We start from the raw sequence: 26,316 nt of genomic DNA on the forward strand, positions 1-26,316 counted from the left end.
GATCCGCAGCTCCGATGGAGGCTTGCGAAGAGATTTCTGTCAACGCTGAAGGAGTGAGTGATTCTTTCCAAACTGCTGTTGGCCGTAAAGTCTTTACTCACAATTTATACCGCACCGCATATTTTGGACGGATGGAACAAGAAAATCAAATGTGCATTGCGGGCCCCCCCTGCGCCGCCCTCCCCGATAGCATAGGCTGCGTTCGCGCCCCGGTCAACATGGGACTTAATACCCGAAACGGGAAACCGCGACAGAAATCGAGAACCACCAAGAAGGTTGTTTTTAACGCCGACTTCGAGTGCCAGAGGCCCGAATACACGACCATTATCTGTCTCTTATAGCCCACCGAAACCGGAATAGAGACCGGAGGGCTCTAGAATTGAATTAAACAGCCCTACGGTTCCGTCTACAGACAGACATATTCTCCCAATGTCCGATGCAGTCAAATACCGACACTAAGCTGGCTTCATCCGTGAGCCAGGCGGATCGAGTCTATCACGAACGCACACCCCAGGTTGATCAATCCCACGGTCGTCGTCGTCGTCGGCGACCCAGGTAGGTTCGGTGACGCCATCCTTCCTTCGACCGAACACCGCGCTCCCTGGGACATCGAAAGGAGCAGTTTCGAAATAAAACACCGTCGAACCGTAGCGGCACGACGAAAGAGGCTCTCGGTTTTCTACCGGCCAGTAGGTGGTACCTTATTCGGCATGTGAGGGATTTGTTTTCCCCCATTTTCGTTGTGTGTTTGTTCCTTTGCCTTTTCTGGGAGTCCTTTTTACGCTCCTCTCCGTTCGGTTATCCCTAATACATGCGTTAAAAAAGTTACAAGCCGACCAATTTTTTGCTTCTCCGAATGTTCCAAACACATTCCAACTCTATGAATCTTCAATGTACAACATTTACACACGCGCTGTGTGGATCGGTGGGGCTCGTTACTTTACGAAACCATGCAGTGTAACCACGCCGTTTCGGGCGAGAGGCGGTTTCGTGATGATGAAGTTGTAAAAGGATGACGGAATAATGGGACGAACACACACTCTCATCATATCTACAGGTAGTGCGGCGGCAAAGCGCCGCCAACAAACGCCGAAACCGGCGGCGGCGCAGCGGGTAGAAAAAGCCGACCGTTGTGGGAAGAAAAAATAAAGGATAACAGTCAGCACGGGCCTTTATGTGTACATCACAATTAGGCGAGACCGGCTCGCCGAAGTTTTGTACCTGCCGGACCCTTGGCAGGACGATGATAGCTCCGTTCCCAACCGGGAACCGCCATCGGAGTAATTGAAGTGGGTACAACTTAATCGTAGTTTTTAGATTCCCGCCCTACACCTGGAAAAAGCGAAGCTTAGAAAACTATCTCGAGAAGGGCGCGCAGCTGGTGCCCTTCGGTGTTACCACCGGGTAGGGTCTCTCAGGGTGACTCGTCAGTGGTAATGCGCGATCCCCTCGGTGAACAGTAGAGCTTCCGGCTGATCGCGTTGACCACCCAGGTGCCGTTCCTGATTGCCAGTGTCTGCGGAATGCTTCCTTTTTATTTCCGTCCACTACTATTTAAACATCGGGTTTTTCGAGAGCAGACTTGCGAACAGGCGAAAAGAATTTAATTTTAATTTCAGTGAGTTTTCTGGGACGCATCCTTTCAACAACAACAAAAGTATATCAATTCCAACACCTAGTTCGCGGAAAAGAAATCTAGTTTCTTCGTACCAAAAAAAAAAAACAGGGCAACATGATATCCATTTTCTTGCTCCCGTGAAACGTGTTGAAATAGAATCCCAGAGACCCGGCGTGGCCCTTTTTATTTGTAAGATTTCACAGCCCGGGCCCTCGGGTGTGTGGAATTTTTAAACTATCCATTGCAGAGGCCTCCCCGTAAGCGTAAGGGCCCAAGCGGTGAGAGGGTACACGACGCGCGGTGGTGTAATCAAAACCTGCTGAATGAAGCATTATGAGTCGCGGACGCTGCTTTTTTTTTCGAAGCTGATGGCCAGGCCAGGACAGTTTCACATGCCGACGGAAACCTTTTTCTCACCGGCACCGGCGCGCGCTCACTCAGAAGAATTTCGCCCTCTTCCGACTCGGCGGCGGCGGCGGCGGCACTCATCAATGATGGCATTTTAGCGACCAAACCAAGCAGATGGCCGGCAACACATAATGCTGCTTCTTCCACCCCGCCCGCAATTAGCTGCTGCGTGGAAGGTCGTGGGGCCGAAGAACGATCACAACATAAACCGCGCGAACTCTCCACCACGCAACGGAGCAGAGTGTTCGAGAGTGAAGTGAAAAAAGACAGCAAGTTCGTCCAAGGGTCGTCCACTGTCGCGTATACTGTCTCACTCACATCCTCATTTACACAACGAACCAGTTGGGCGAACCCTGCCTCCCGTCACTTACAGTGGTATGTTCGGACGTCATGATCACCTTCCGGACACCAGAGCGTCCACAACATAGCGCCCCAAACGACGACGCGCAGTTGATCCGTATCAGTAATCCGTTTCAGTAATCCGTTGCGTGTGTTATCGGGGGATTGGATGATTTTTTTTTTGTTGGTCCGCATTGCGAACTGTGTTCGTCACCCCTACCTCGGTGCTATCTTTTTTTTTACTATCTGTCATCCGGAAATTAAAATGCGTGCTGGAGGAAAGGCTTATTCTTCGATTTGCGCCGACGGATCCCATCGCCAAAAAAAACGAAATACGCACCATTTTCCTTATCCTCGGAACCGCGAAAGAACGTTTCTAGCCAATTCTTCATAACTTTTGTAGTTAGTTTTCAGAATATAGATTGTTCCTGAGCCTAGGCATTGAAGAAACCAACGCCAAAACCAACAGGAAAGGCTTATTCTTCGATTTACGCTGGGAGATTCCATCGTCAAAAAATCTGAATATGTACAAATTTCCTTATCCTCGGAACCGCGAAAGAACGCTTCTAGTCAATTCTTCATAATTCTTCTAGTTAGTTTGCAGAATATAGAGTGGTCTTGAGCCTAGGCACTGGACTACTAAAAAATCAACATCAAAACCAACAGGAAAGGCTTATTCTTCGATTTGCGCCGGAAGATCCCATCACCTAAAACAAATCGGTATACGCACAATTTTCGCTTCTAGCAAATCCTTCATAATTCTTCTAGTTAGTTTGCAGAATATAGAGTGGTCTTGAGTCTAGGGACTAGACTACTAAAAACCCAACACGATTCTTCGATTATTCTTCGATTTGCGCCTCTGGATCCCATCGCCAAAAACAACGGAATACGCGCAATTTTCCTTATCCTCGGAACCCGGAAGAACGCTCCTAGCAAATTCTTCATAATTCATGTAGTTAGTTTTTAGAATACAGAGTGGTCTTGAACCTAGGCACCGGACTACTAAAAAACCAACACCAAAACCAATAGGAAAGGCTTATTCTTCGATTTGCGTCAAGATCCCAAAAAATCGAAATACGCACAATTTTCCTTATCCTCGGAACCCGGAAGAACGCTTCTAGCCAATTCTTCATAATTCTTGTAGTTAGTTTGCAGAATATAGAGTGGTCTTGGGTCTAGGGACTGGACTACTAAAAAACCAACACCAAAACAAACAGGAAAGACTTATTCTTCGATTTGCGCCGGGAGATCCCATCGCCAAAAACCTAAGAACGCTTCTAGCAAATTCTTCATCATTCTTGTAGTTAGTTTGCAGAATATAGAGTGGGCTTGAGTCTATGGACTGGACTACTGGAAAAAAACCCAGAACACGACATCTTTTTTCCGGTTTATGTAAAATAGAATGTCAAACAATCGGCTGCACCTACTGCATCGGCGTGCACTGTACGGCGGCGGCCATCGGTGCTCACGTCGAGTGCTCGGTGGCGCGCGTGAGAGCCCCCGGTTTGAGCACCCGCTAACGGTAAACAATTCGTTTCTCTCTGGCAACGCATTTCGAACGCACACACTGCATCATCAGTTGTCCGCCGAATGCACCCGGGTGTGCAGGTGTACCTCTTCCGTCCGTCGACAGTGCCCGTGACTTACACAGGCAGGAATCTCTCCTCCGGTCCGTGAAAGAACCAAAGAAGAATCGAGTGCAGCCGGCTGTCAAGTGCGTTTTTGTTTTGTGTGCGTATCCCGTGCCCCCCTCCCCGAGAGGGTCAGAGTGTTCGTTTCGACAACGTTGGGGCCTGCTACTGGGCGTTAATGTTTCGCCGCAACTAAATCGCAGCTGCAAGAGCAAGAGCTCGGCTACTGAAACAGCAGTTCAACCGACACAACTCCTGCAGTCAACTCCTTTTAGAGTGCGCTACATTAATCGCTACATTCGGCGGCATTCGGCTGTGTGTGGTGGTGGTGGTGTCCAGAATGCATGAAGCTGCACCGCAGAGTAAGCACTTTGCCGAGAGCTAGATCCGAGCGATCGATCACCATCAGATCGCGCAACGTGACCCTCTGTGCCTGCGCGGGTCTTACCGCGCTGGCTGCTGCTGCAATCAATCTGGCCGGGAATGCGAAACCCTCACAAAAGATGTGGTTCTACTAAACGGTGTTCTTAAAGGTAAGTAACCTGCGGCTGGTTGACACGAGGAGGCTCCTAAATGCACTATCTAATTTTTAAGCGACGCCGCGATGAACGGCGCGCGTTCTCTCGAAGGACCAGACCCGGCTTCGGCGGGCTGCGGTTTCATGGTGTTGATACTTGGAACGGCAGCAAAAAAAATGTTGCCGTTTCTGCAAGTGTCCCCCCACTGTGGTGGTGGTGGTGGTACCGCATGTTAACCGAGCTTTGTTTTCAACACAACACGGCGCGACTGGTCACCGTCTCGCCGTTTTTAGGTGGTCTTCCAGCAAACCATTCTCATATTTCCCTTACCGAAGCAGTCGCCGGTTGGCGCAAAAAGCTAACGAAACGACTCTTGGAACATCGCGCTATATAATGTGTTGCCGGACAAGACATTTTCAACGGACAACTGTTGGGCGGGGGTAATGAATAAAAATGTTGATCAAATCTTACAGTACAGTTAACGTGGGCCATAAGCCGGGCTTAGAAGTATTAGCCACAGCCAACTCCGTGGTGGTCACGCCGTCGAACGGAGCTGGAGCCGGGGTTGTGGTCTGTTTTTGCCCTGACTGGAGGCTTGGCTGGAAATATGACACTGTGGAACGTGCAAACGCCTCCAGTCAGTCAGCGTTCTTGAAGCGTTCGGGGAAGACGGGGAGTCTGACACTTGAGTGCGAACCCCGTTTTGCCAACGCAGCAAAAGGGATGAAGATTCTAGTTCGACCCAACCCAGAGCCCGGAGCTCCCGGAGAAGAACCGGGGAGTGATCAGATACGGAGCTGGCTTCGGAAACCACGGAAAAACCGTTCAAAATGGTGTAGTCGGCGCTACTACCGGTAGGTCGACTCCGCAGCTAATCCACGGTCCCCCCCCCACCGCCCTCGGTTCGCCCTTCTCTGTGGAGGAAACGCCGGGCAAAGTGTTGCCGATGGAGAAGCGCTGCTCTCAAGACTCGGGCCGTGGTTCTCATGAACTCGCGCTCTCGAAGCTGATTGTTGCCGAGTGCAACCCTTCAACCTCCTCCCTCAGCCAGAGGGTAGTGCCCCTCACCACCCCCTCCCACGCCGCCGGCTTACGAGGTTCATCGTGGTTGCTGCCGGGGCCCATTGTTGATGCGCTAGCCAACCCCTGAGGCCCGGCCCTACGGCCCTACCATTTCCACCTATTCCCCACCCACCCCACCCTTCCTTCCGCGGTGGGGGGTCGTTGTTCGGTGCGCAATCGCTTTTCCACATTCCCAAAGCCCTCCCCCGCCCCCCAACAGCCCAGGTAGCCATCAGCAGCCATCCAATCTTCCACCGCGCAGGGCCACTTACCACCCAGGCAGGCAGGCAGGCACAATAACAAACACGCGCGGGCCCGAAACCCCCCTCCCTTCCGCTCACCCCCTACCGTCCCCTTCATTCATTTTGTGGCGTTTCCGTGGTCTTGTGTTCGGACACCCTGGTTTGGTCCGAAGCGTGTTTACCGTTAAGAAAATGCTCCAATTCGGTACGCCACCGCCACCGCCACCACCGTACCGAATTTTCTGTAACCATACCCACCCTTCCGGCCACCCCCGGCCGCCCGGCCTCTTTGGCCATTTTCCCGCGCGCGCACACTCTACACCACACCACGCTGCTTTGTGGTGTTTTCTCGCAGATTTCGTTTCCTCCTCTGCGTGCGTGTGTGTGGCAGGGTTGGGACGGAGGGGGGGGGGGACAAGATTGGGCCTTCCTTCCTCCGGCTGGGCTGGTGTTTTCAATGACCGCAGCAGCAGCGGCAGCAGCAGCATTACAAACAAAACAGCAATTTCCTCTCACGAAATGAGATTTCATGGCGTCGGGCGCGAGAGCGTGGCGCGGAAAACGCTGGGCGTGTGATGAGAAGGGCTGATCCTGGTGGCAGGGGCGGGGTGGATCGTCAAGCACCTGCTGCTTGCTTGCTTGCTTGCGCTGCACACCGACTCTCCGACTTGCCACATCCGGGCCAAGCAGGCTGGCCCGCCGGTCGGCCGGCCGGCCGGACTCTGATCGGGGTTGAAGCGTGAAGCGCGCAGTGATACGTGAAGAAAACGCCTGGAATAAAATATTACCGCCCGGTGCGGCACTCCCTTCGTCGGTCGGTCCGAAAGTGCAGCTGACCGTGAAAAACAACACACACCGAGAGTACCGCTTCGAACTGTACAGCCGAGGCTCCTACAATTGCCCGGGTCTGTCCGTAGAATTCCAGGGAAATAGGATGATAGGCCCCCACCCCGTAACACTTTCGGGTTCTCCGGGTTGTACTCCGAGTTGTGGGTCTGGTTCTATCGAGCCGAGCCCACCTAGTTACTTAGGCGTAGGGTTCGAGGTTTTCGTTCGTTCCTTCATATTTTAATTTGTTCGTTACTTTGTTCGCTTTTTTTTTCATTCACTTACTTCACTTGAGCTATCGCTATGAGTTGGTCCTTTTAATTTATTGCCCTTTTTTACCGTGGCGTTGCGTGGCGTTGCAATCGAAAATATTGCTCAGTGACTTGAGTGCAAAGCGCGCACGGCTTTTTTGGGTAATAAACTACTAATGTTGGCACATACGGTGAAGGTGAATTGAGTACGCTTACATTTCGAAAGCGTTTGATGTAATATAATCGCGCCAAAGAGACTTTTTGGTCAGCTCCAAACCGCCAACCGCCATGGCTCCGAACTCCGGTTCGCTATGGGAATAAAACCATCCGCTCATATTTTCTAAGAACTGCTCTCAATCTCATCCGCTGAATCCCGTCGACCGGAGCCACAATTTTCTACTTCCTCTGTACGCGCTGCCGACTCCAGCTTACTGCCACAGCTGCAGCATGTGTGTGTGTTTTTTTCTGCTTCCTTCTGTTACGGAAATACACTTTTCAATGTTGCCCTCGATCGCGGTCGGCCTCACCAAAAATCTTGGCCAATGTCGGTTCGACTTTCTCTTCGGACTTCGGCTCCCACACATCTCGATCTCCCCCCAACAGCAGCAGCAGCAGCATAACTTATGCTGTCTGTCTGAGAGCGCACACCCCGCAACCCCCACCCCCCACAATGTAATAACCTTTAGCAGCGAGGAAAACTCAAAGTAGCAGCAAAAAAAAACAAAACTCTCATTATATCACCCAAACTTCTGTGATTTCTCACTGGGTCCCGCCGCTCTGGCCCTGGGAAGGAAAAAGGCCAACTTACTTTCGATCCCTCCCGCCCCTGTGTCATTTTCAATTGGCGCCGTTGGGGACGGGTGGGGGGATATCGTAACCGTTACGGGTGTTGGGCTTTAAAAAAAAGAATTCAAAAAAGATGCTCCGAGTCACTGCCGTAACCGTTTTTGGAATGACCACAACACTGCTGCGAAACAAGCTTTAAAGCTTCGCACAATTTTTTCACAGTTCGCTCGCTCGTTACCTAATCACAGCTGCGTGGTGTCACTGCGAATGTGAGAAGCGACGAACTGCGAAAGCATTGACGAAAGCAGGGAGCAGTTTTTAGTTTAAAACCTAGCGCACACAAAGCGCTGGTTTATTTTATGAACCGTTGCCCGTTTTCCAACGACAAAAGCGAAAATTTCATGACGTCATGGACTGAAGACGGCAAATAAGGGCTATAGGGATTGTATAGATACTGCACCAAAAATACCAGGGATCATACCAGGTATCAACATGCGTGGACTGATCTATAAGTTCGTAGCCTCGTCAAGAAAAACACATTTTCACGGTTTGAAATACACCCTATTATTCAGTATGGCCTTCCTGAACATCCTGAAGTTTGCAGTTCATTCGCATCCCACAAACTGATGAAACTGACAAACACCTTTATGGGCGATTTCTGGACACGAACTCGTTTCGGAGCCGAAGAACAAGGTTCACACCACTCCTTAGCCTCTTGTTTCGATTCAGGATTATGGCGATAGACCCCGGCGGTCTCATCCATAGTGATGATTCGATGCATAAAATCCACTTAATCCTATCGAAAACGCTTTAAATGTTGTCAAGAAAGATGCATTCGAATGCGTTTTTAACGAATGCGGTACCTATTTTGCAAACCGCTTTCAGGAACCCAAAAGCTTCAGTCAAAATACTGGTTATACTGTTCAATGAGATGGCTAGGCCTTATACTTTCAGTGACTACTCTTTCAGTGATTCGACAGCTTTCCAATACAGCATCCTGTATTTATTCTACGAATTCAGGTGTTGTGTCTGTTTTTTACGTTTTTGACGTGGATCGTCTTGAAGGCTACTACGACCACGTTTTAATTTAGAAACCCCCCTTTAACCCCTTAATTGAAGTCCTAGTACTCTTTCAATATTCGTCCATAAATTTGCCTTGCTTTCAAACCTCCCAAAAATAAAAATTCAATCACTACACGATACTTGATTTTTTCCGTTGTTTAAAATACTGTGACACGTCGATTGCAGGCATTGCAGGCTTTTTGTTTCCTTTCAGTATCCTTTGAGCACAATCATTTCATACTCAATTTGATTGTACCGTTATAGGTACAAGCAACACCGTCGGACAGCTGCGGTAGTGTTCTTTGTGCAACAGGTATACACCGGGTCAGCGTCGACTGCAGATACAGCTAAAAGGAAAAGAAAGAGAGAGCGAGAGAGGCAGCGAGAAAGAGACTAAACCAAAGACAGGATGATCCCGATAACGCCCTTGACGCTCCTTGTGCTCGTATCCGTGGCACCGGCCACGTACGGCCTCCTGTCGAACTACCGAGGCATCGGTTTCGATGGGTTCGGCATTTGCCCGGCCGATATACGCAACTGTTCGTGCAAGTCGTACACGGGCTCGGAGAGTGAAATTGACTGCCCCAGCGTGGACCCGACGGTACAGCTGCGGATAGAGCCGCACCAGTACGCGGAGGTCAAGTGCCGCCGGAATCAAGTGCACGACTTCGCCCAGATTCCGCAGTTGGCGATCGGAGACACGAAGCGATTGACCATCGACGACTGTCCGCTGCCGAGCGGCGACCTTTCCATACTGCAGTTTGTGGAGTTTTTGGGTACGTCGCAGGTGAAGCTGCTCTGGCTGAAGAACAACGCTCACAACGAGCATAGTGCAGCGCTGGTGCCGCACCACTTTAAGGGTCTCGACAGTTTGGATCGGTTGGCGATCAGCAACGGGAAGCTGCAAGACATCCAGCCGCACCTGTTTGAGCATCTGCCGAACCTCACGTGGCTCGATATGCGCGACAATGTGCTCAACCTTCCACCGACGGTGTTCGACCGTCTGCCGAAGCTACGGATCCTCGAGCTCAACTTTAACGGTTTGGAGGATTTGCAACCCCGGCTCCTGCGGAACCTGTCCAATTTGCGCCTGCTCAGCCTGTGGCACAATGAGCTGCGCAGCATCAACCGACACACGTTCGAGGGCGTGCCGCGACTCGAGCGCCTCGATCTATCGGCCAACAAGCTGGAAAACGTTGCCGGTGATACGTTCAGTGTTCTGCCCCGTCTAACGGAGATCGCCCTCGGTTACAACCGATTTCGCGCCCTTCCCGAAGGACTGTTTCGGGCGAATCGGGAGCTTCAGAAAATAAAACTAGCATTCCAGCAGGCGGAGCTGGCAACGGTGCCGCTCGATTTGTTCCAGAATCTACCGGCACTGAAGCAGGTAATACTGGAGCAGAACGGACTGACGAGCCTCCCCGGGACGATGTTCAAGGGCTCGCCGAACATTACGGAGATCAATCTGGCGTCGAATCGTCTGCGAGATCTGCCGGGGAACCTCCTGTACGATCAGCGCTCCCTGCAAGTGCTGTACTTGCAGTCCAACCAGCTGACAAGCCTACCGGATGGCTTGCTGCAGAACACACTGGAACTGCAAGCGCTACACTTGACTCACAATCAAATCGAACAACTATCGGCGTAAGTATGCAACAGGCCTTGCAACTGTTGACGGTGACGCCCCACACTAATCTTCTATCTTCTGTTTTCCAGTGGCTTCCTACGGTCCGTCACGAAGCTGGACGAGCTGTACCTTGCCCACAACCAGCTGCACCACATCGATTTGCAGGCATTCCAGCGCACGACCAACCTGCGAACGCTGCACTTGCAGAACAATCAGCTTACCTTCGACCCGTTCAACACGATCAGCGTCGCGGAAGCGGAAGCTGAGGCGAGCGGCGAGCTCGGGCTGTTCGTCAGGAATGGCACCCCGTTCCAGTATCTGCACCGCTTGCAAGAGCTGGACCTATCGCACAACGCCCTATCGACGGTGTTCCGCGACCTGCTCGTGAACATGCACAGCCTGGAACGGTTGAACCTCAGCTGGAACAACATCACGAGTCTGACCGTGGCCAACCTGCAGTTCCTGGCCCAGCAGGTGGTGGTCGATTTGCGGCACAATCACATCTTTGAGATTAACCTAGCCGACCTGGAGCGACTGGTGCAGCTGGAGACTGACCCGCCGCCCGCCGCGGGCGAAGATGACGCTGGCGTACGGCGCAGGAAGGCGCAGGCTCGAATCTTGCTGAACGATAACCCGCTCAACTGTAACTGCATAGTGTATCCCTTTGCCCGGTACGTGCAGCGCAAGCTGAGCGCCGACGTTTACGAGCGCCTAGAGCTGGTGGCCGACGAACTTAGCTGCCACGGGCCCGAACAGCTGCACGGTATACTGATCCGGGACATCCCGCTGCGGGAGCTGCTGTGCGAGTTGGATCCCCCGTCGACCGAGATCCGTCACTGCCCGGACAGCTGCAAGTGCTTCATACGGCCGGCCGATTTCGGTGTCGTGATGAAGTGTAACGGGCAAGCGCTAGTGCAGCTACCCGAGCTGCCCGTGCCGAGCTCCTTCGGCTACCGTTTCATCGAGCTGCACGTGGAAAACAACAACATCACGGCCCTGCCGTTGCCGAATGTTGCGCGCGGTTGGAGCGAGGTGCAGCAGCTGTACGCTGCCAACAACTCCATCACCGACATCTCGGTGGAACAGCTGCCCAAAGGGTTGCGCGTGCTGGATCTAACACGCAATCGGCTCACCAAACTCGACGCACCCACCATCGGGTGGCTCAGCGGAGACAGTGGCGAGGAACCGCCCACCAGCCTGCGGCTGGCGCAAAACGAATGGGTTTGCGACTGCGAGACGGCACCGTTGTTGACGTTCGCGCACGCCAACCAGAAGCACATCGAAGACTTTGCCCGGTTACAGTGCGCCGACGGGCGCCACTTTGACGTGACCACGATCAGCGATCTGTGCACGGCGGAAACGTACACCGTTGTGGTGCTGGTCTGCGTTGCCGTGTCCATTGTGGCGTGTTTGGTGGCGCTGCTTTCGTTCCTGTACTACAGCTACCATCTGGAGCTGAAGGTGTGGCTGTTCAAGCACGGTCTCTGCATGTGGCTTGGTGCCGATGAAGAGGCGGACTGCGAGAAGCAGTACGATGCATTCATTTCGTACTCGCACAAGGACGAAAGCTTCATCACCGAGCACCTGGTGCCGACGCTCGAGCGGCACCCGATGAACTTCAAGATCTGCTGGCACATGCGTGACTGGATTCCGGGCGAGATGATTGCATCCCAGGTAAGCGACGGCCGCGAGGTCTCTTGTGGTTTCCGATGCCCCACCCTCCGATGCCCATACTTTACCATCCCATCCTTCGGTTGCATCCTTTTGACACACAGATATCGAGCTCGGTGGAAAAGTCTCGCCGCACCATCATCGTACTGTCGAGCAACTTTCTCACCTCGCTGTGGGGTCAGCTCGAATTTCGCACCGCGCACCTACAATCGCTGACCGAAAAGCGCAACCGAGTGATCATCATCATCTACGACAACATCGGCAGCATCGACGAGCTCGAGCCAGAGCTACGGGCCTACCTCAAGACGAACACCTACGTGAGGTGGGGCGATCCGTGGTTCTGGGACAAGGTGCGCTACGCGATGCCCCACCCCGCGCACATGGTGCGGGACGGACGGAAGCTGGGTGGACTGTTCATGAAGCAGCTACAAAGTTCGCTCGACGATAAGCTGGAGCTCATCAAACCCGCGGTAGTGTCGGCCACGTCGGTTACGGTGACCGAGCCACCGCTCGAATCGGTATGCTCACCGAGTACCCCACCAACTGTCACCTCATCACCGTTCACCGTTAGCCACGAGAAAACCGCCACAGCTACACCACTGCCACCATTCTCCACGGCCAACGGTGGTCACCGTCGGCAGCTGGTGTATCCGGTCGGTGCCGGCAACGGGCACATCAATGGTGCCTTCGTAATCAACACAAACGCGAAGCAGAGTGACGTTTGAAACCAATTGAAACTAGACATGATCCTAACTTCCTACAGACTGATTAGAAGGAGATTTGAGGTGTTAGCGATAGCATTGGCTACCATTAGTACCGCGCTCAATATTTGCAATAAGACAGAGGAAACGGAGTGAGTGGATAAATGAGTGGTAATAGTAGAAGAGGTAAGAGGACCAGAAAGCCGATTCGGGCGACGATAACGTACGCGGGCGGCGGGTTGTGTTGCTAGCCTAGCGAGAGATGTATATTTTGATAATTTAAATAACGACTAGCTAGCATTTAGTCGGCCACCGAATTCGGCCATCTTTTGCTCATCCCCCTCCCGCTTCCTACTCGATTGAGGAATGTGTCTTTTGATCGATTTTAGCCGATAAGACCAGAGTCAAAGAATCCAGTTAGTCAATGTAATTTTTAGTAAGTAAACGAACGCGAATCTCGAACCACACCACCAACCAAGGCAGACAGTTTCCAAAGCAGAAAAAGTGAAAACGGAGTGTCCTAGTGTTATTTGCGACACGCGCTAACCACTCTTAGGGGGGTAGGTTCTTCTTCTTCTCACGAACAGAGTACTTAAGTTACAGCATGCAACCAAATGTTCCGAATGAGCGGACAAGACGAATTTTCCACAATACTGGTGATACCCTAGTTATCATTTGAAACATTTTACTAATCTCACATATGCTACACGCTAATTTCTGCATTCACTGTGAGAGGCATCAAGCAGCGAAAGGGTCTCTTTCATCGGACGGCTAAGAATGAAGAACAATTCATAGGAAAACCCAACGATACGTTTTACAAAATGGTTCTAGCGCGATAGAAAGATTAGAAAGCCAACATTGAACCTCACACCAACGTACAATGTGCCCCAAATGTGCTGGATCAGCAAATCAGACAATCAGACGCGTTACTTGCATAACCATAGATTGGCAACATTAAACAAACCAAGAGCAATGTGCTCCTCATGAAGGAGATGGAGGGCACTGCGGACCGAATGTACGCACTCATTTCTGCAGATGAGGTATGTGTTCCAATAAACATGACTTTGTCCAGGCCCAGAGAGAGAGAAATAATGTACGTTACATTTAGAGAAATTTTACACGAAAGACTCAACTCAAGACACAAATGATAGCATAGTACATATGTTTTTTTAAATCCAAGCGTAAAATATTTGAAGATAAAATTAAAATGTATATCAACCTACTTTAGCTAGCTGTTACGGATTTTATAGTGCATTTTGTTCTTCACAGGGATTAGCAGTTTTGAAAACCGTACGAAAGTGATGTTTCCAGCAATACTTTCGGGTTCCGATTAATGGCTTCGCTAAATTGGTAAACCGGTTCTAAAAAGACGTGTTCCAAGGCTCGCAGCGTGATGTTCGGCGGACGGTATGGCAAAAAATTGTTTGGCTGAATAAACAAGCCACATCTTTATCTTTCTCTGTCGGTGGAGCGTAGCATAAAAAGAGGCGGACTGTTTGATAATTGCGTTGTGTCCGCTGGTGTATAAATATCCGCCAAGTCTGGTTCCCCCCAAACATGGGTCAACTAATACTATGGATAAGCTTCATTTACGAATTCGTTCTAGAATCTTTTGCGCCTGATTCTACCGTGCTTTTTTTTATTTCTCAAGCTTCATGTTTTATATAAAAATACCTTAAACTATATTAGGTGGCCAAATGCGCCCCGGAAGCATCAACAAATGGAATGAAATTTTTACATTTCTTCTACTGCCGTCCCCTAGCAACACCGGTGTAACGTGTGTCATCGACCACCAAGCTAGCCTTAATTGTTTTTATATTGGTCACCTAGACGACGGTGAATGTAACCCTGAGAAAATCGACCTACTGAAAACCGGGGACCAACTGCGGTCGGGATTTCCTGCTTTTCAAGCAAACCGTCACCGGCGGGTACACAATTAATGCGGCCCAAAATTATTATGCTAGGAGCATGTTTTCCAGGAGCTTAAGGGTAAGCAGCACACGGGTAGGAATGCGGCAAGCATTGGAAGGAACTCAATAACCCTGTTTTTGACTGGAAAGGTCGCGGCGCGGCGAATAGTGTTTTGCATTATGTATAACCATTCCGTTGCAGAGAGAAGAGAGAGATAATACCGAAAGAGAGAGAGAGTGAATTTCACAAACCAAAACCGATCCAAAACCAGAAAGTACAGTCGAAACTTGAACCAGCCTAACGATTAGCAACGAAAACCGAAAAAATCAAATTCCCTATGTCGGGAAATCTGGTCGCAGTGGGAATTTCAGAAAAATCGACGACGCCAATCGGTGCCCGGGTAGCGCCGTTCATCGATCGCTCTCGGTGACTGGCCGACGGACAACGCAGCCACCAAGCAGTAGAGCATCAGCCGTACAGCGAAACGGGCGGTCTAGACGTGCGTGCTCTCCAGCCCAAAGCCATCTCCGCTCGGTGTGCGTTGATCGGTACGCCCGAGCATCACAACACTACCACAGTTTCATGCTGCGATCGCGACCCGATCGAGCGACGTCCCGGAACTTCATCGTCGTCGTCAACCGCACAGTAGACTTCGATCATCCCATCTATCAATAAGTGTCTCAACCAACCAAGTGACCATTGCCTGCTGCTGCAGGACAGGTTTTTGTGCGTTGCTACTACTTGGCGCTGTGTCACTCACTCCAAAGTGTGCTGAACGGATTATGATGTATGTGCGCGTGAGAGTGGAGAGCGTTGTTGGTTCATTGTGACTTGATTGTGTTCGCCTCCCCCTTGACTGGTAGCGGCTACGATCGATACGGGAAAACCCGCGTTTCTTTCGCAGAAGGTATTACTGGGCGAACAACAGGTTGTGCATACCGACGTCAGAGATCGCCGCGAAACCACCATAAATCGAAGTCGGAGTGACGAATTTTTGGAGAGTTATTACAAAAAAAAGGAAGGTAAGCGCTGAAACAAACAAGAGATTCGTCGATTAATAACGCAGTACGCGGCGGTTGTGCAAGAGCAACAGCGGATTGTGTTGTACTTTCGGAGCGGGAATAGAAAGCTTTGTTCGACCCGATGGTCATGATGAGAGATAGGCTACTACGATTTGCAAAACACAGCACGAACGTGGCAGCTAACGCGATCACGCAGTTAACAGCACGTACTGATAATATGCATACAGTAAAGCAAACTTGCCCTTCGCGTGACTTCGGTTTGGGATAAGATTAATAAAAGAAACGCATTCGACTCTAACCCGTCTACTTGGCCCCGGCCCCGAGCGGACTGAAAACAACTCATCCCGGGTGTCGTAAAAGATGCTGCCTGTAGTCGACAACCAATTCTCAGTCATTTTATCTCCAACATCGCGTGGCAGAAATCAATTCCAACTGGCAAAGCCAACTCCATGAGGCGGTAGCCGCGCAAACCCATTTCAGTATGGGAACGGATGATTGTCAACAGCTCAATCTAGCAGATAATGTACAACACAACTCGCTACAACGTATATCGCAACATTAAAAACCGCAGTTAACCCGTTTGCAGTCATAGTGTGTGTATTGGCGTTTCAGCACGTAGTAAAACATACCGCCCTTTTTCCTAAAACATTCCACAAAAAGAACGACCTGTTATTTGTTGTTGGCTCCGGTTGAATGAGTATTTTTTGACTAAACAGCCTGCTTCTAAGCATCTAAGACTAAAATTTTAAACTCTGATGGATGGCTCGAGTAACGTTGCCCAATATTTGCCTTTTCAAACAGAAGAACATTGTTTGGTGGTCCTCGCCTCCACCAGCCTGCGATCTATAAATAGTGGTTGCATCGTTATCGCTGCTGTCGCTCCACCTCAATCGCGAATAAATTTAAGTTAATTAGTATAATGATTGTTACAAATTATAAATGTTAAGAAACGTCTAAATACAACGAATGTTACTTCATTCCAGGTCATTCAGCAAGGCTTGCCTATTTCGGTGTCGAGCGGAGAAGGTAATGCTCACTGTTAGGTATTGACACGAATGCTGAAAGCACCAAAGCGAACAAACCAAAGTGCTAAGCAGCTCGCATCATGTCATACGCGTTTTGCTTTCTGATCGTGTCGTTAGTAGTGCAGCTGACCGCCGGCAGCCTCGAGTGTCCCGCGAAATGTAGCTGCCCACAGGTACACGGAGGAAGCGAAAAGCAACAAATTCGGTGCCCAAGCTTCCAGCTCGATATTGACTACAGCATCTCGCACGTGAAAGTGCACTGTTCGAAGAACAATGCTAACGATTTCGAGAGCATTCCGCCTCTGACAGCGTCTGAGAACAGCAGCTTCCTTCAGCTGACGTACTCGAACTGCGCAATACCATCGAACCGCTCGCTGGCTGCCACACTGCAATTCTTCGGTCCCGGCGCGATGGAAAAACTCGAAAAGCTCTTCTTCGTCGGCAACGGGTACAACGCCCACAGTGCACCACTTACCGCGGTCCTGTTCGACGAGTTGCCCGCCTTACACACGATTTCACTGAAGAGCGCTACCGCCCAGCCCATTCCCGATGATGATCTCTTTCGCCATGTGCCACTGCTAAGCTGGCTCGATTTGCGCGAATATCATTACGATGTTCCGGCGACCCTGCTGACGAACCTCACCCAGCTGAGTGTTCTGGAGCTCACCCATACGACACTGCAATCGTTGCCGGACGGTCTACTTCAAGATCTAGCTAATCTTGAGACACTGAACATGTTTGGCAATCGTCTTCAGCGGTTGCAGTCGCTGAGCGGTTCACCGCGACTGAAAACCATCGACGTCAGCGGTAACGAGCTCACCGTTCTGCCAACGGATTTGTTTGGTGGGTTGACACACCTCGAAACGGTTCAGCTGCACTACAATCGGATCACGGAGCTGCCCGACGGGCTGTTGCAGGACCAAACCCAACTTAGGAGCATATCACTCGCAAACAATCAACTAACAACGCTTCCGGCTACGCTTTTCCTTGCGACCACTGCGCTTACTGCGCTCGATTTGTCCGGAAACCGTCTCGCAGCGCTTCCGCCGAACCTACTGCAACGTCAGGCGGGGCTGCAGGAGCTGCGGTTATCGCGCAACGCACTGTCCGGCGAGCTGCCCGATGCGTTGTTGCGAAATACGACGCAACTTAGGGTGCTCGACTTAACCGACAACCAACTGGAGACCATCAATAAGTAAGTGAAACATGACGAAGAATAAATGTTTAAAAATCGTATACATTTTCCCCTGTTTTTATGCTGCTTTTAGAAACGTATTTGCGTCGCTCTCGGCATTGGAAGAGTTGCACATGAGCCACAACCGATTACGGGTGATCGATCTGTACGCATTCCGCGAACAGAGCGTGTTACGGATGCTCTCCCTGAGCCACAACAACCTGTCCTTCTACGAGGGCGATAAAAGTATCGCCTATGTGGACGGAAAGGCACTGCTCATACACCGTACTCCGTTCGATACCATAAAAAAACTGACACACCTCGACCTTTCGCATAACGCTCTTCGCACGGTGTTTGCCACGTTTGCCGACTTTATGCCGCTGCTCGAGCGACTCAACTTAGCTCGAAACAATGTTACGACCATCGACTTCGGAGACTTTGTCTTCAGCTCGAAAAAACTGCAGGAGCTAGATCTGCGAGGAAACAAACTGCACACGGTTGACTTCTCCAAACACCGCACATCAAGCGCACGATCGTTGCCCAGGCGCGTGCTCCTGAACGATAATCCATTGCAGTGTGACTGCCAGGTTCATGCGTTCATACGCTACGTCCAGGTGGTAACGGAGGAAGTGCGCTTCGTGACGGATGAGTTGCGGTGTGCCACACCCGAACGGCTGCACAACACACCCGTCAGAGACGTTAGCCCCATGGACCTGCTGTGTGAGGCGCCCGAAAAGGACTGCCCGGTGAGTTGCAGTTGCTACACCAGGCCCGAAGATCGTTACGCCATCATCGATTGCGCACAACGCAATCTCACCCAGGTGCCCTTGTTACCAACACCGCACGCCATCCTAAACTCCAGCTTCATTGAGTTGCACCTGGAGCGAAATGCCCTCTCGGAATTGCGGGAACCCAACCTGCCGGTGGAAGGAGTAAACGAGAGCGGATGGCGCCACGTTCACCGGCTGTACGCATCCGACAATCACATTGCCGTGGTGGAAGCTTCTAGTCTACCGACGCAGCTGGAAACGCTCGATCTGAGCGGAAACGTTCTCACGCAGCTCGAGGAGCCCGTTCTGAGTGCACTGGGTCGTGTTGTAAGCCTCCGGTTGTCGCGAAACGCTTGGAGCTGCAGTTGCGATGCGCCCCAGTTTGTGTCGTTCGCCCACACGCAACGGAAGCGTATAAATGACTTCGCCACACTTCACTGTGCCGATGGTGCTCCACTCGAAACGACCACCACGGAGACGGTTTGTGCTGCAAGAACCAGACGACTGATCTTTAGCTGTGTTACACTCGCCATCGTTGCGTCGGTAGCTGCGCTGCTCACACTGCTTTACCATCGCTACCGGCTCGAAGTGAAGGTGTGGCTCTTCACGCACAATATCTTCCACTGGCTAACGGACGACGGTGAAGAGCGCGATGCCGGCAAGCTGTACGATGCGTTTGTATCGTACTCTCACGTCGACGAATCGTTCATTGCCGACCATCTGGTTCCGCGCCTGGAGCAACATCCCCCTCGCTTCCGGCTCTGTTGGCACGTGCGAGATTTTACGCCCGGCGAAATGATCTCAACGCAGGTACGATGGTTGTGTCCACCCTTGCCAGTGCTGCCAGGAGTGAAACAAAGTAGCATTCCTTATCAAACCATTTCTTTTTCACACTCCAGATTACAAAAGCAGTAGAAGACTCCCGCCGAACGATTATCGTGCTGTCGCAGAATTACTTAAAGTCAGTCTGGGGCAAGATGGAGTTCCGCACCGCGTACTTGCAGTCGGTGTCTGAGCAGCGTAATCGCGTGATCGCCATTATTTACGAGGACATCGGCAACATCGACGAGCTGGATGCAGATCTGCGCGCGTTTCTCCGATCGACCACCTACCTACAGTGGGGTGACACCTGGTTCTGGCAAAAGCTAACCTATGCCATGCCGCGCCCTCCCAAGAATGCAGCAGATGGCCGGCGACACAATCTGGATCAAAACCTGCAAATGGCCTCGACCGGGAAGCTAAAGATGACGGGGGACTTAGAAATGGCTCAAACCGAACCGGAAAACAATAAAGTCGCGGAGCCGCAGCTCCCCATCGAGCATATGGCGATCTCCGAGGAAGCATCGGTACAAAACGGAACCATCAAACAACCTTTCACGATTAGCAATGGATTGCTGTAGGAGCTCTGTGTGTGTGGTTTTGCCGGGGGCTGGACGAATTGTACGTTGCTCCTCTCGCACAATCACGGAAGAGATTTTGGGATGAACATTCGAATAGCAAACAACGGGTCAACCGACAAACAAGGAAACAATGCGAAACAAAAACGAAACCAAAATGGTGAATTTCCAAATCGCCTGTCGGTGGACTGTGGTTAGCCTTTTTAAGGCTTTTTTTAAGATTGACCACTGCTAGCTTTCTACGACAGATCGATACTCAAAAGCAAACATCAATCAAAACTGGCCTATAACACTGGCATCAACTACACTCGCGTCTCCCCCGACCGATGTGTGCGGTGTGCGTTTTCGTTTTAAAACGAAATAGTAATTAAACTATAATCATACTTGCATTCCGACCCGAAGTCTTAGTGTAAACTTAGTCAACATAGAAATAATGTATACTGTAAGAACGATTTGGCCATAGCGGTGTGAATGAGACGTATCATTCAAAAGATATGGTTTTTTTAAATAAACTACACATTTATCAATTCACGTTAGTAGTTGCATTGCTTACCTAAACCCTGTAATCTCAAAATTAGGAATATTTCCATTCGAGCGAGCGATGTTTATGTTTATCGTTTTGTGGAATTTGTCCTTTTATCGTTGGGCGTTTAGGGATCCTCAAATCCCATTTCAGGTTTGTTTGCCCAAGTTTCAATGAGAGGCCGGCGGTAAGATGCGGATTAGGCTATAGGAAACAAATCAAACACTTACCGTAATTGATTGAAGCGCACGTTCGTCTCGACACAGCAGTGTGAGGTTGTAGTTTATGGTCGCTGTTGTTGATGGACGAAAAACATGCCCAGAAAGAAGCGAAGAAAGTGAACGTTGATAAGATAGTATGATACCTGTCCACAAACGGGCGTTTCTATGACTTACCGCTGGTCGAACCCACGGCGAGTGCAGCGGACGTGCTAAGGCGCAACGCACCCAAGCTATAATCGAGCCACGCACCGAACCCATCGTGCTGGCCGCTACAGAATGCGTCCAGGTAGAGGGAATTATTCGCGGTATCACTTTCGAGGGCCTCCTTCAGCGACAAACAACCGCCGGTTGCGTCGTTCGTAAAGCTACAGTTGCTCTTCTCGAACCGGATGGCGGTCGTGGGAGGACAAACAATAGCCGTGTCCCAATCGAACCGATAGTGACAATCGGGCTCAATTTCGCGCAGCTCCGGCTGGCCAAAACCGGCTTTCGGCGAGCACCGGAACGCAACGGTCGACGACGAGTTGGTGTGTGGGTCGTTGGTGCAACGATCGCCTCGCAGATACCGCATCAGCACCGCATCGTCAGCCACCATGAGCGAAATGTCGGGAAAACCGAGAGTCGTCTCGTTGCGGAACGTCGTTCCGTCAAAGATGGCCTCGCAGGCTGACGCTCCTCCTCGGCAGCTCAGCCCGTACTGAGGCACAAGTGGCCGGCAAACGTTGAGAAAGTACTTACGGTGAGCGGCGACGGCGGCGGTGGAAGCGTTTACCGTGGAGCCCAACCGTGCCTCGTAGTTGGCGACGGAGTTGGCGAGCGGTGTCAGGTCGATGTACTCGTCGGTGGTGCGATTAAACGCCAAACATTTCATCGCCGGTTCACACACGAGCACGGTTTCAAACTGCACCACCATCTGACAGTTGGCCGCCTCGCCGCTCTCGACGACACGCGGCGCCACCATACCACCGTCGGGCTCAGTTGAATCCGTTTCACAGATAAACTCGAGCTTCGTCGTCCAACGCTGATCACCGCGGCACATGGCACCCGATCGGTACAGCAAGTACGGTGCTCCCGTCGTGCCAAACTGTAGCTCATCGTTGACTGCTCCGAAACTGACCGACTGTGCCCCGGAGACCTCACACGCACCGGAACCGGAAGGACACCACGTGGCGGTCTGTGGCATACGGCAAACGGCCACTTCATACGTGCGATTAGCTTCCGCCAGGACATACACTCGTTCAGCCAGCGATCCCAAATCGTGCACGGTACCGGAGGTCGGATTAGACACCGAGCACGGGCGTTGACTGCGGGCGCACGCCAGTGACGTGGACCACCGGAACTGGTAAGTGCAGCCCTTCTTGCCAACGTACTGTGGACCCTCGTTGCCCAGTTCGACTCCACACTCGAAGACAATCCGTGAATCGCCACACTGTTGGGTGGCCGAACGTAGCTCCATCACGAGCTGGCCGTCCTTCAGCACCGGGTTGGCCACCATCTGGCCATAGTCACGGTACCGTTGCCGAATGTCCGGTTCGGTGGCGTTCACAAAGCAAACCCCGCTGCCCGGCGGACACATGGCCAGGTGACCGTAGTGGACGGGCCGACAGGCGGCGACCAGGAAGTCTGATCCGCGTCCATCCGCTACCAGATGGTTAACGTTGGCCAGTGGACTGAGGTTGTAGGTATGCCCGGTTGCGGTGTCCGTCGCGGTGCAGTGCGCGTCGCGTAACTCTTTCGGCAACGGCAGGCAGGCATGCGGCGTGGTCCAGAAGATGAAGTAACGACACTGGTCCGATGAGTACGGGATGACGCTCAGTTCGGAGCTAGCGCGGTCGTAACTGCACAGCAGGATGAGGTCCAGCGAGTAGCGTTGCCCGCTTGCCCCGCACGGATCACCGACGAAGCTGAACTGCAATCGACCGTCCTCAAGCCGCAAATCGGCCGTGTCACCGAGTGTCGTATTGCCAGTTGGACGGATCAGGTAGGCAGAAGGCCGGCGCTCACCACACACGTTGAACACAAAGCGTTCGTTTCGGTCCGAAATCACATGATGGCTGAGGTCAGAGCTGAGATCGTGAAAGTCGAACGTCACGTTGTACATCGGCTCGACGAGCGTGCAGTCGGTACCGTTCACGAGCTGGGGGTCGAAAGAAGAACGCAAGAACCATAATTAATTTATGTCTCATTTTTGACTCAAAATGCTTTTGGCTTCACGAGGACGCGTTTTGAGACAATCGGATGGACGTGCGCTCAACACGGACAACTGCCTGGGAGACGGCCTTCCGATTCCCGGTCAGCATTTCGAACCTGACCATTGAGTTGGAGTATTTTATTTGTGTAGCCTTCGCCTCTTGTGTCGTCACACATGTCCACGACGCTATATCCATCATATTATATGCAAATGAAATGATTTGAAAATTATCAAACCGTCACAGGCGAGTGTAACTGTTCTGCAATCAACGGTTCTACGTCTGCCATTCAGAGATATGTATTTAAAACTTCCCGGCCTTATACGCCATCTAAGAGCCATTTTAACAATCATTGAATTAAACATATTGAAAATTTCCTTCAAAATTTTGATTCATGTTGTTAACACAAGTACTGAAGACTAAACCAAAGCATAAAGGTGTACTTCCAAATTACCTACCAACTTCGAAGAACCGACCGGTACTGAGCCCGCGGTCGGCACTGAGACTGTCAGCAATTCTAGCAGCAGCAGGGCCGTTACTAGAGTGGCGACGCGTGCCATCATCTTCCATTTTCTTCCGCCCTCGCTCACGTTGTTCTCCATCATCATGGGTCGGATCATCAGGTTTTCTAGTCTACTAAGCTAGGCAGAGTGATGCCTGTCGTGCAAGCAGTTGCTGACACACATGTCCACCAAGACCACCAAGGTTTGCAGGTGACAGTCCAGTTCGCGGTCCACTATCGCCACCTACCAACGGGATTCCACCGCCGGGGAATAGAGGGGTTCGCTATCTTCCACTTATCGGAGCACCGGAACACCGTGAAATCGAGCCAGCCTCGAAGCAGGTGAAATGCGCGCCCACCTGTCAATATCGGTACGACGCAATACTACGAAAATAAGATACAGGCCGCACAGCACACAGCACACTACCAGCGTATCGCAAACGCGAAAAGGGGTGCGATTTGAATGTGTTCCTTTTTCTTTAGCTCCACAGCTATTCTGAGCGGTCGGTCAACGGTTTGTTTGTATTTTCTTTTTGTATGCTGCAAGTCCAGTGCTGTGCCAACTGCGTAACCAGAGCACGAGTTTGGAACCGGTGTTTTTTGGGCTACACTCCACAGTACACGTTTACACTGTTCAGACGATTATAAAACTGTCGATTGAAACACGCAAGAATCGGAAATCGGAGATCGGTAAACCGATGCGATACACATGCGAACCCCACAAGAAACGGATGGCCGTCCTCGTTCCGAGAGTGCGTGCGGAATGTCCTTCGTCGTTTCCACCGACGCTCGGCTCGGTGCACAGCGGCGGAATAAAGAAAATGCTTGTGACTCACGGCAGTCAGCTGGCTGGGGTGAAGGTAAACACAGTGGTGTATATCTCGCAATGTGCGCAGAACCCCAACCCCGACTATACACCTGCACGCGGCGTACACCGACGAATCGCTTCTTATCGCATCATGCCTGTCGGCCGTAGCCAGAAAGAGTCCAACGCCTGCTTAGCGGCCCTTGGGCGAGGGCGCCGTCGCGAACCAAACAGCGCGCTGCTAAATATGTTTACAATTGTATTTTCGATCCTATATCATGCCGAGCGGTGGTGACAGCGCATTATTGCAACTCGAGCCCCGGCAGGGCGCGCAGGCGCGCGCACAAAGAAATTCCGCCCTGCCACGCTGTGTCATCGCTGTGGTACACATTGCCGGATGCTAATCGTGAGCCCGCGCGCGCCCGATAGTGTGCTTCTTTCAATAAGTAACGCATGAATTGACCCAATTTCGCTACCAGCTACTCGGACCGCGGGTCCGCTGCTCGGGCAACGATCGATAGTAGTACCGTAAGCGTCTTCCTTTGCTCGCCCTCAATGTACTCTTTAAACGCCGACCAGAGATTACCTCGGCGATAGGGCAGGCTATGCGAGACTTAACGGTCTACTACGACCAAGGCATGCTTATTTTCACTCCGTTAGGCGGTTCGTTGAATAACTTCCAATAATCAAATTGGGGGTTTTGTTTACCATGACGCATCTTTTCATCTACGGTGTAAAGAAAGTCTTCCTTTTAGCTAAAATGTTCACATGTTTGCATATTGGAATTCGACAGTGTGGTTTCCACGCTCCGCTCCATAGAACTTTTATGAATATTCTGAAAGTAAAATTAAAGACCACCACATGAAACACAATCGAAACGCAAACTAAAAACTAACAAAAACTCGAGCGAATGAGTGTTGATTATTATGAATGTTACAATAATCATAAGGCCGACTGCATCGGTATCGGATTATGACGTAGTTTGCCGGTTTGTAATTTTGCTTAATTGCAATTGTTGTTATAGCAACGACTAGCAGTGTGTCTGACGCAACGTGACATCAACGTAAATATTGACAAATAGTGCCTTAAACGTCTTCGTGGCTGTCAGAATACAGAAACACATTGAAATTCGATCGGTGAACCATTTCTTCTGCGTGATAAGACAGAATCAATTCGAAACTATTTAACTCCGATCCGATCACTGATCCGACCATGACCGATGATGTGAAAAGGTTTTTCCTCACAATCCTGAAACGGTAAGAACGAAAAGACCGCGACCGATTAAACAACCATATGTTTGACATATTTCCGCCGTGTTCCTTGCTTCTGCTGTGCACAACCAAATGGGATGGAATTCTGATACCGTCCACCATCAAATTGGCCATATTTACCCCTTACATTTGGTGTTTGGAGTATGCTGGCACTTCTGACGCTTTATTTTTCCGTTCTTTATCCCGTTTCAATAGGGTCACTGGTCTCAATTGCATCATAATCACCGACCGAGATGGAGTGCCGCTGATGCGGGTTGGTGACGATAAATCACTCGGAATGATAATGCGCCCGGCGTTTCACACCACCTTTGCTATGGCCACGGAGCAATCGAACAAACTCGGGCTGGGCCGAAACCGGAACATTATCTCCATCTACACCGGTTACCAAGTGGTGCAGATGAACAAGTTGCCACTCTTAGTAACGTTCATAGGCAATGAAAGTTGCAATATCGGCCATATTCTCGCCCTCGATCAGCAGATCGAGACCATGCTGGACGAGGTAAAGGCTGCCGTTACTGAAACGTGAGACGGAACACGTAGCAAGCGGTTTCTTCGTAAGTTCATCATCATGGAAGTTTCATTTATTGTTTGTCTGTGTTTTAGTTTTTTACATTACAATGCGAGTTAATAAATGCTAAATGTTAACTAAAACATATGTTGCAGAACTTGCACAGTCCCCACAATCGATGACTGTAGATGAAGGTAAACGTTGGCAGGAAAAAACCACCAACGCGGATGATAAACTACTGGCAATATCAATAATGG

At 50.9% G+C, this 26,316-nt stretch overlaps 3 protein-coding genes across 3 annotated transcripts; 2 read left to right on the forward strand and 1 right to left on the reverse strand.

Annotated features, from left to right (window-relative positions):
- Positions 1–9,154: 9,154 nt before the first annotated feature.
- LOC128277747 (uncharacterized) lies at positions 9,155–20,565 on the forward strand. Its single transcript, XM_053016258.1, has 7 exons — positions 9,155–10,386; positions 10,459–12,043; positions 12,145–12,729; positions 16,658–16,700; positions 16,817–17,894; positions 17,968–19,453; positions 19,543–20,565. The coding sequence occupies exons 1-7, from the start codon at positions 9,155–9,157 to the stop codon at positions 20,041–20,043; spliced, it is 6,510 nt and encodes a 2,169-aa protein (XP_052872218.1). The 3' UTR covers positions 20,044–20,565.
- Positions 20,566–20,947: 382 nt separating this feature from the next.
- On the reverse strand, positions 20,948–23,578 carry LOC128277757 (cation-independent mannose-6-phosphate receptor). Its single transcript, XM_053016271.1, has 2 exons — positions 23,432–23,578; positions 20,948–22,921 (listed from the first exon to the last, which is right to left on the reverse strand). Exons 1-2 carry the CDS (start codon positions 23,576–23,578, stop codon positions 20,948–20,950), a joined length of 2,121 nt encoding a protein of 706 aa, XP_052872231.1.
- A 1,825-nt stretch (positions 23,579–25,403) lies between these two features.
- On the forward strand, positions 25,404–26,196 carry LOC128269232 (ragulator complex protein LAMTOR3 homolog). The gene is made up of 2 exons (XM_053006638.1): positions 25,404–25,536; positions 25,747–26,196. Exons 1-2 carry the CDS (start codon positions 25,493–25,495, stop codon positions 26,075–26,077), a joined length of 375 nt encoding a protein of 124 aa, XP_052862598.1. The 5' UTR covers positions 25,404–25,492; the 3' UTR covers positions 26,078–26,196.
- The last annotated feature ends 120 nt before the right edge of the window (positions 26,197–26,316 follow it).

This window comes from Anopheles cruzii, chromosome X (assembly GCF_943734635.1).
Source record: "Anopheles cruzii chromosome X, idAnoCruzAS_RS32_06, whole genome shotgun sequence".
Taxonomy (NCBI): Eukaryota; Metazoa; Arthropoda; class Insecta; order Diptera; family Culicidae; genus Anopheles; species Anopheles cruzii.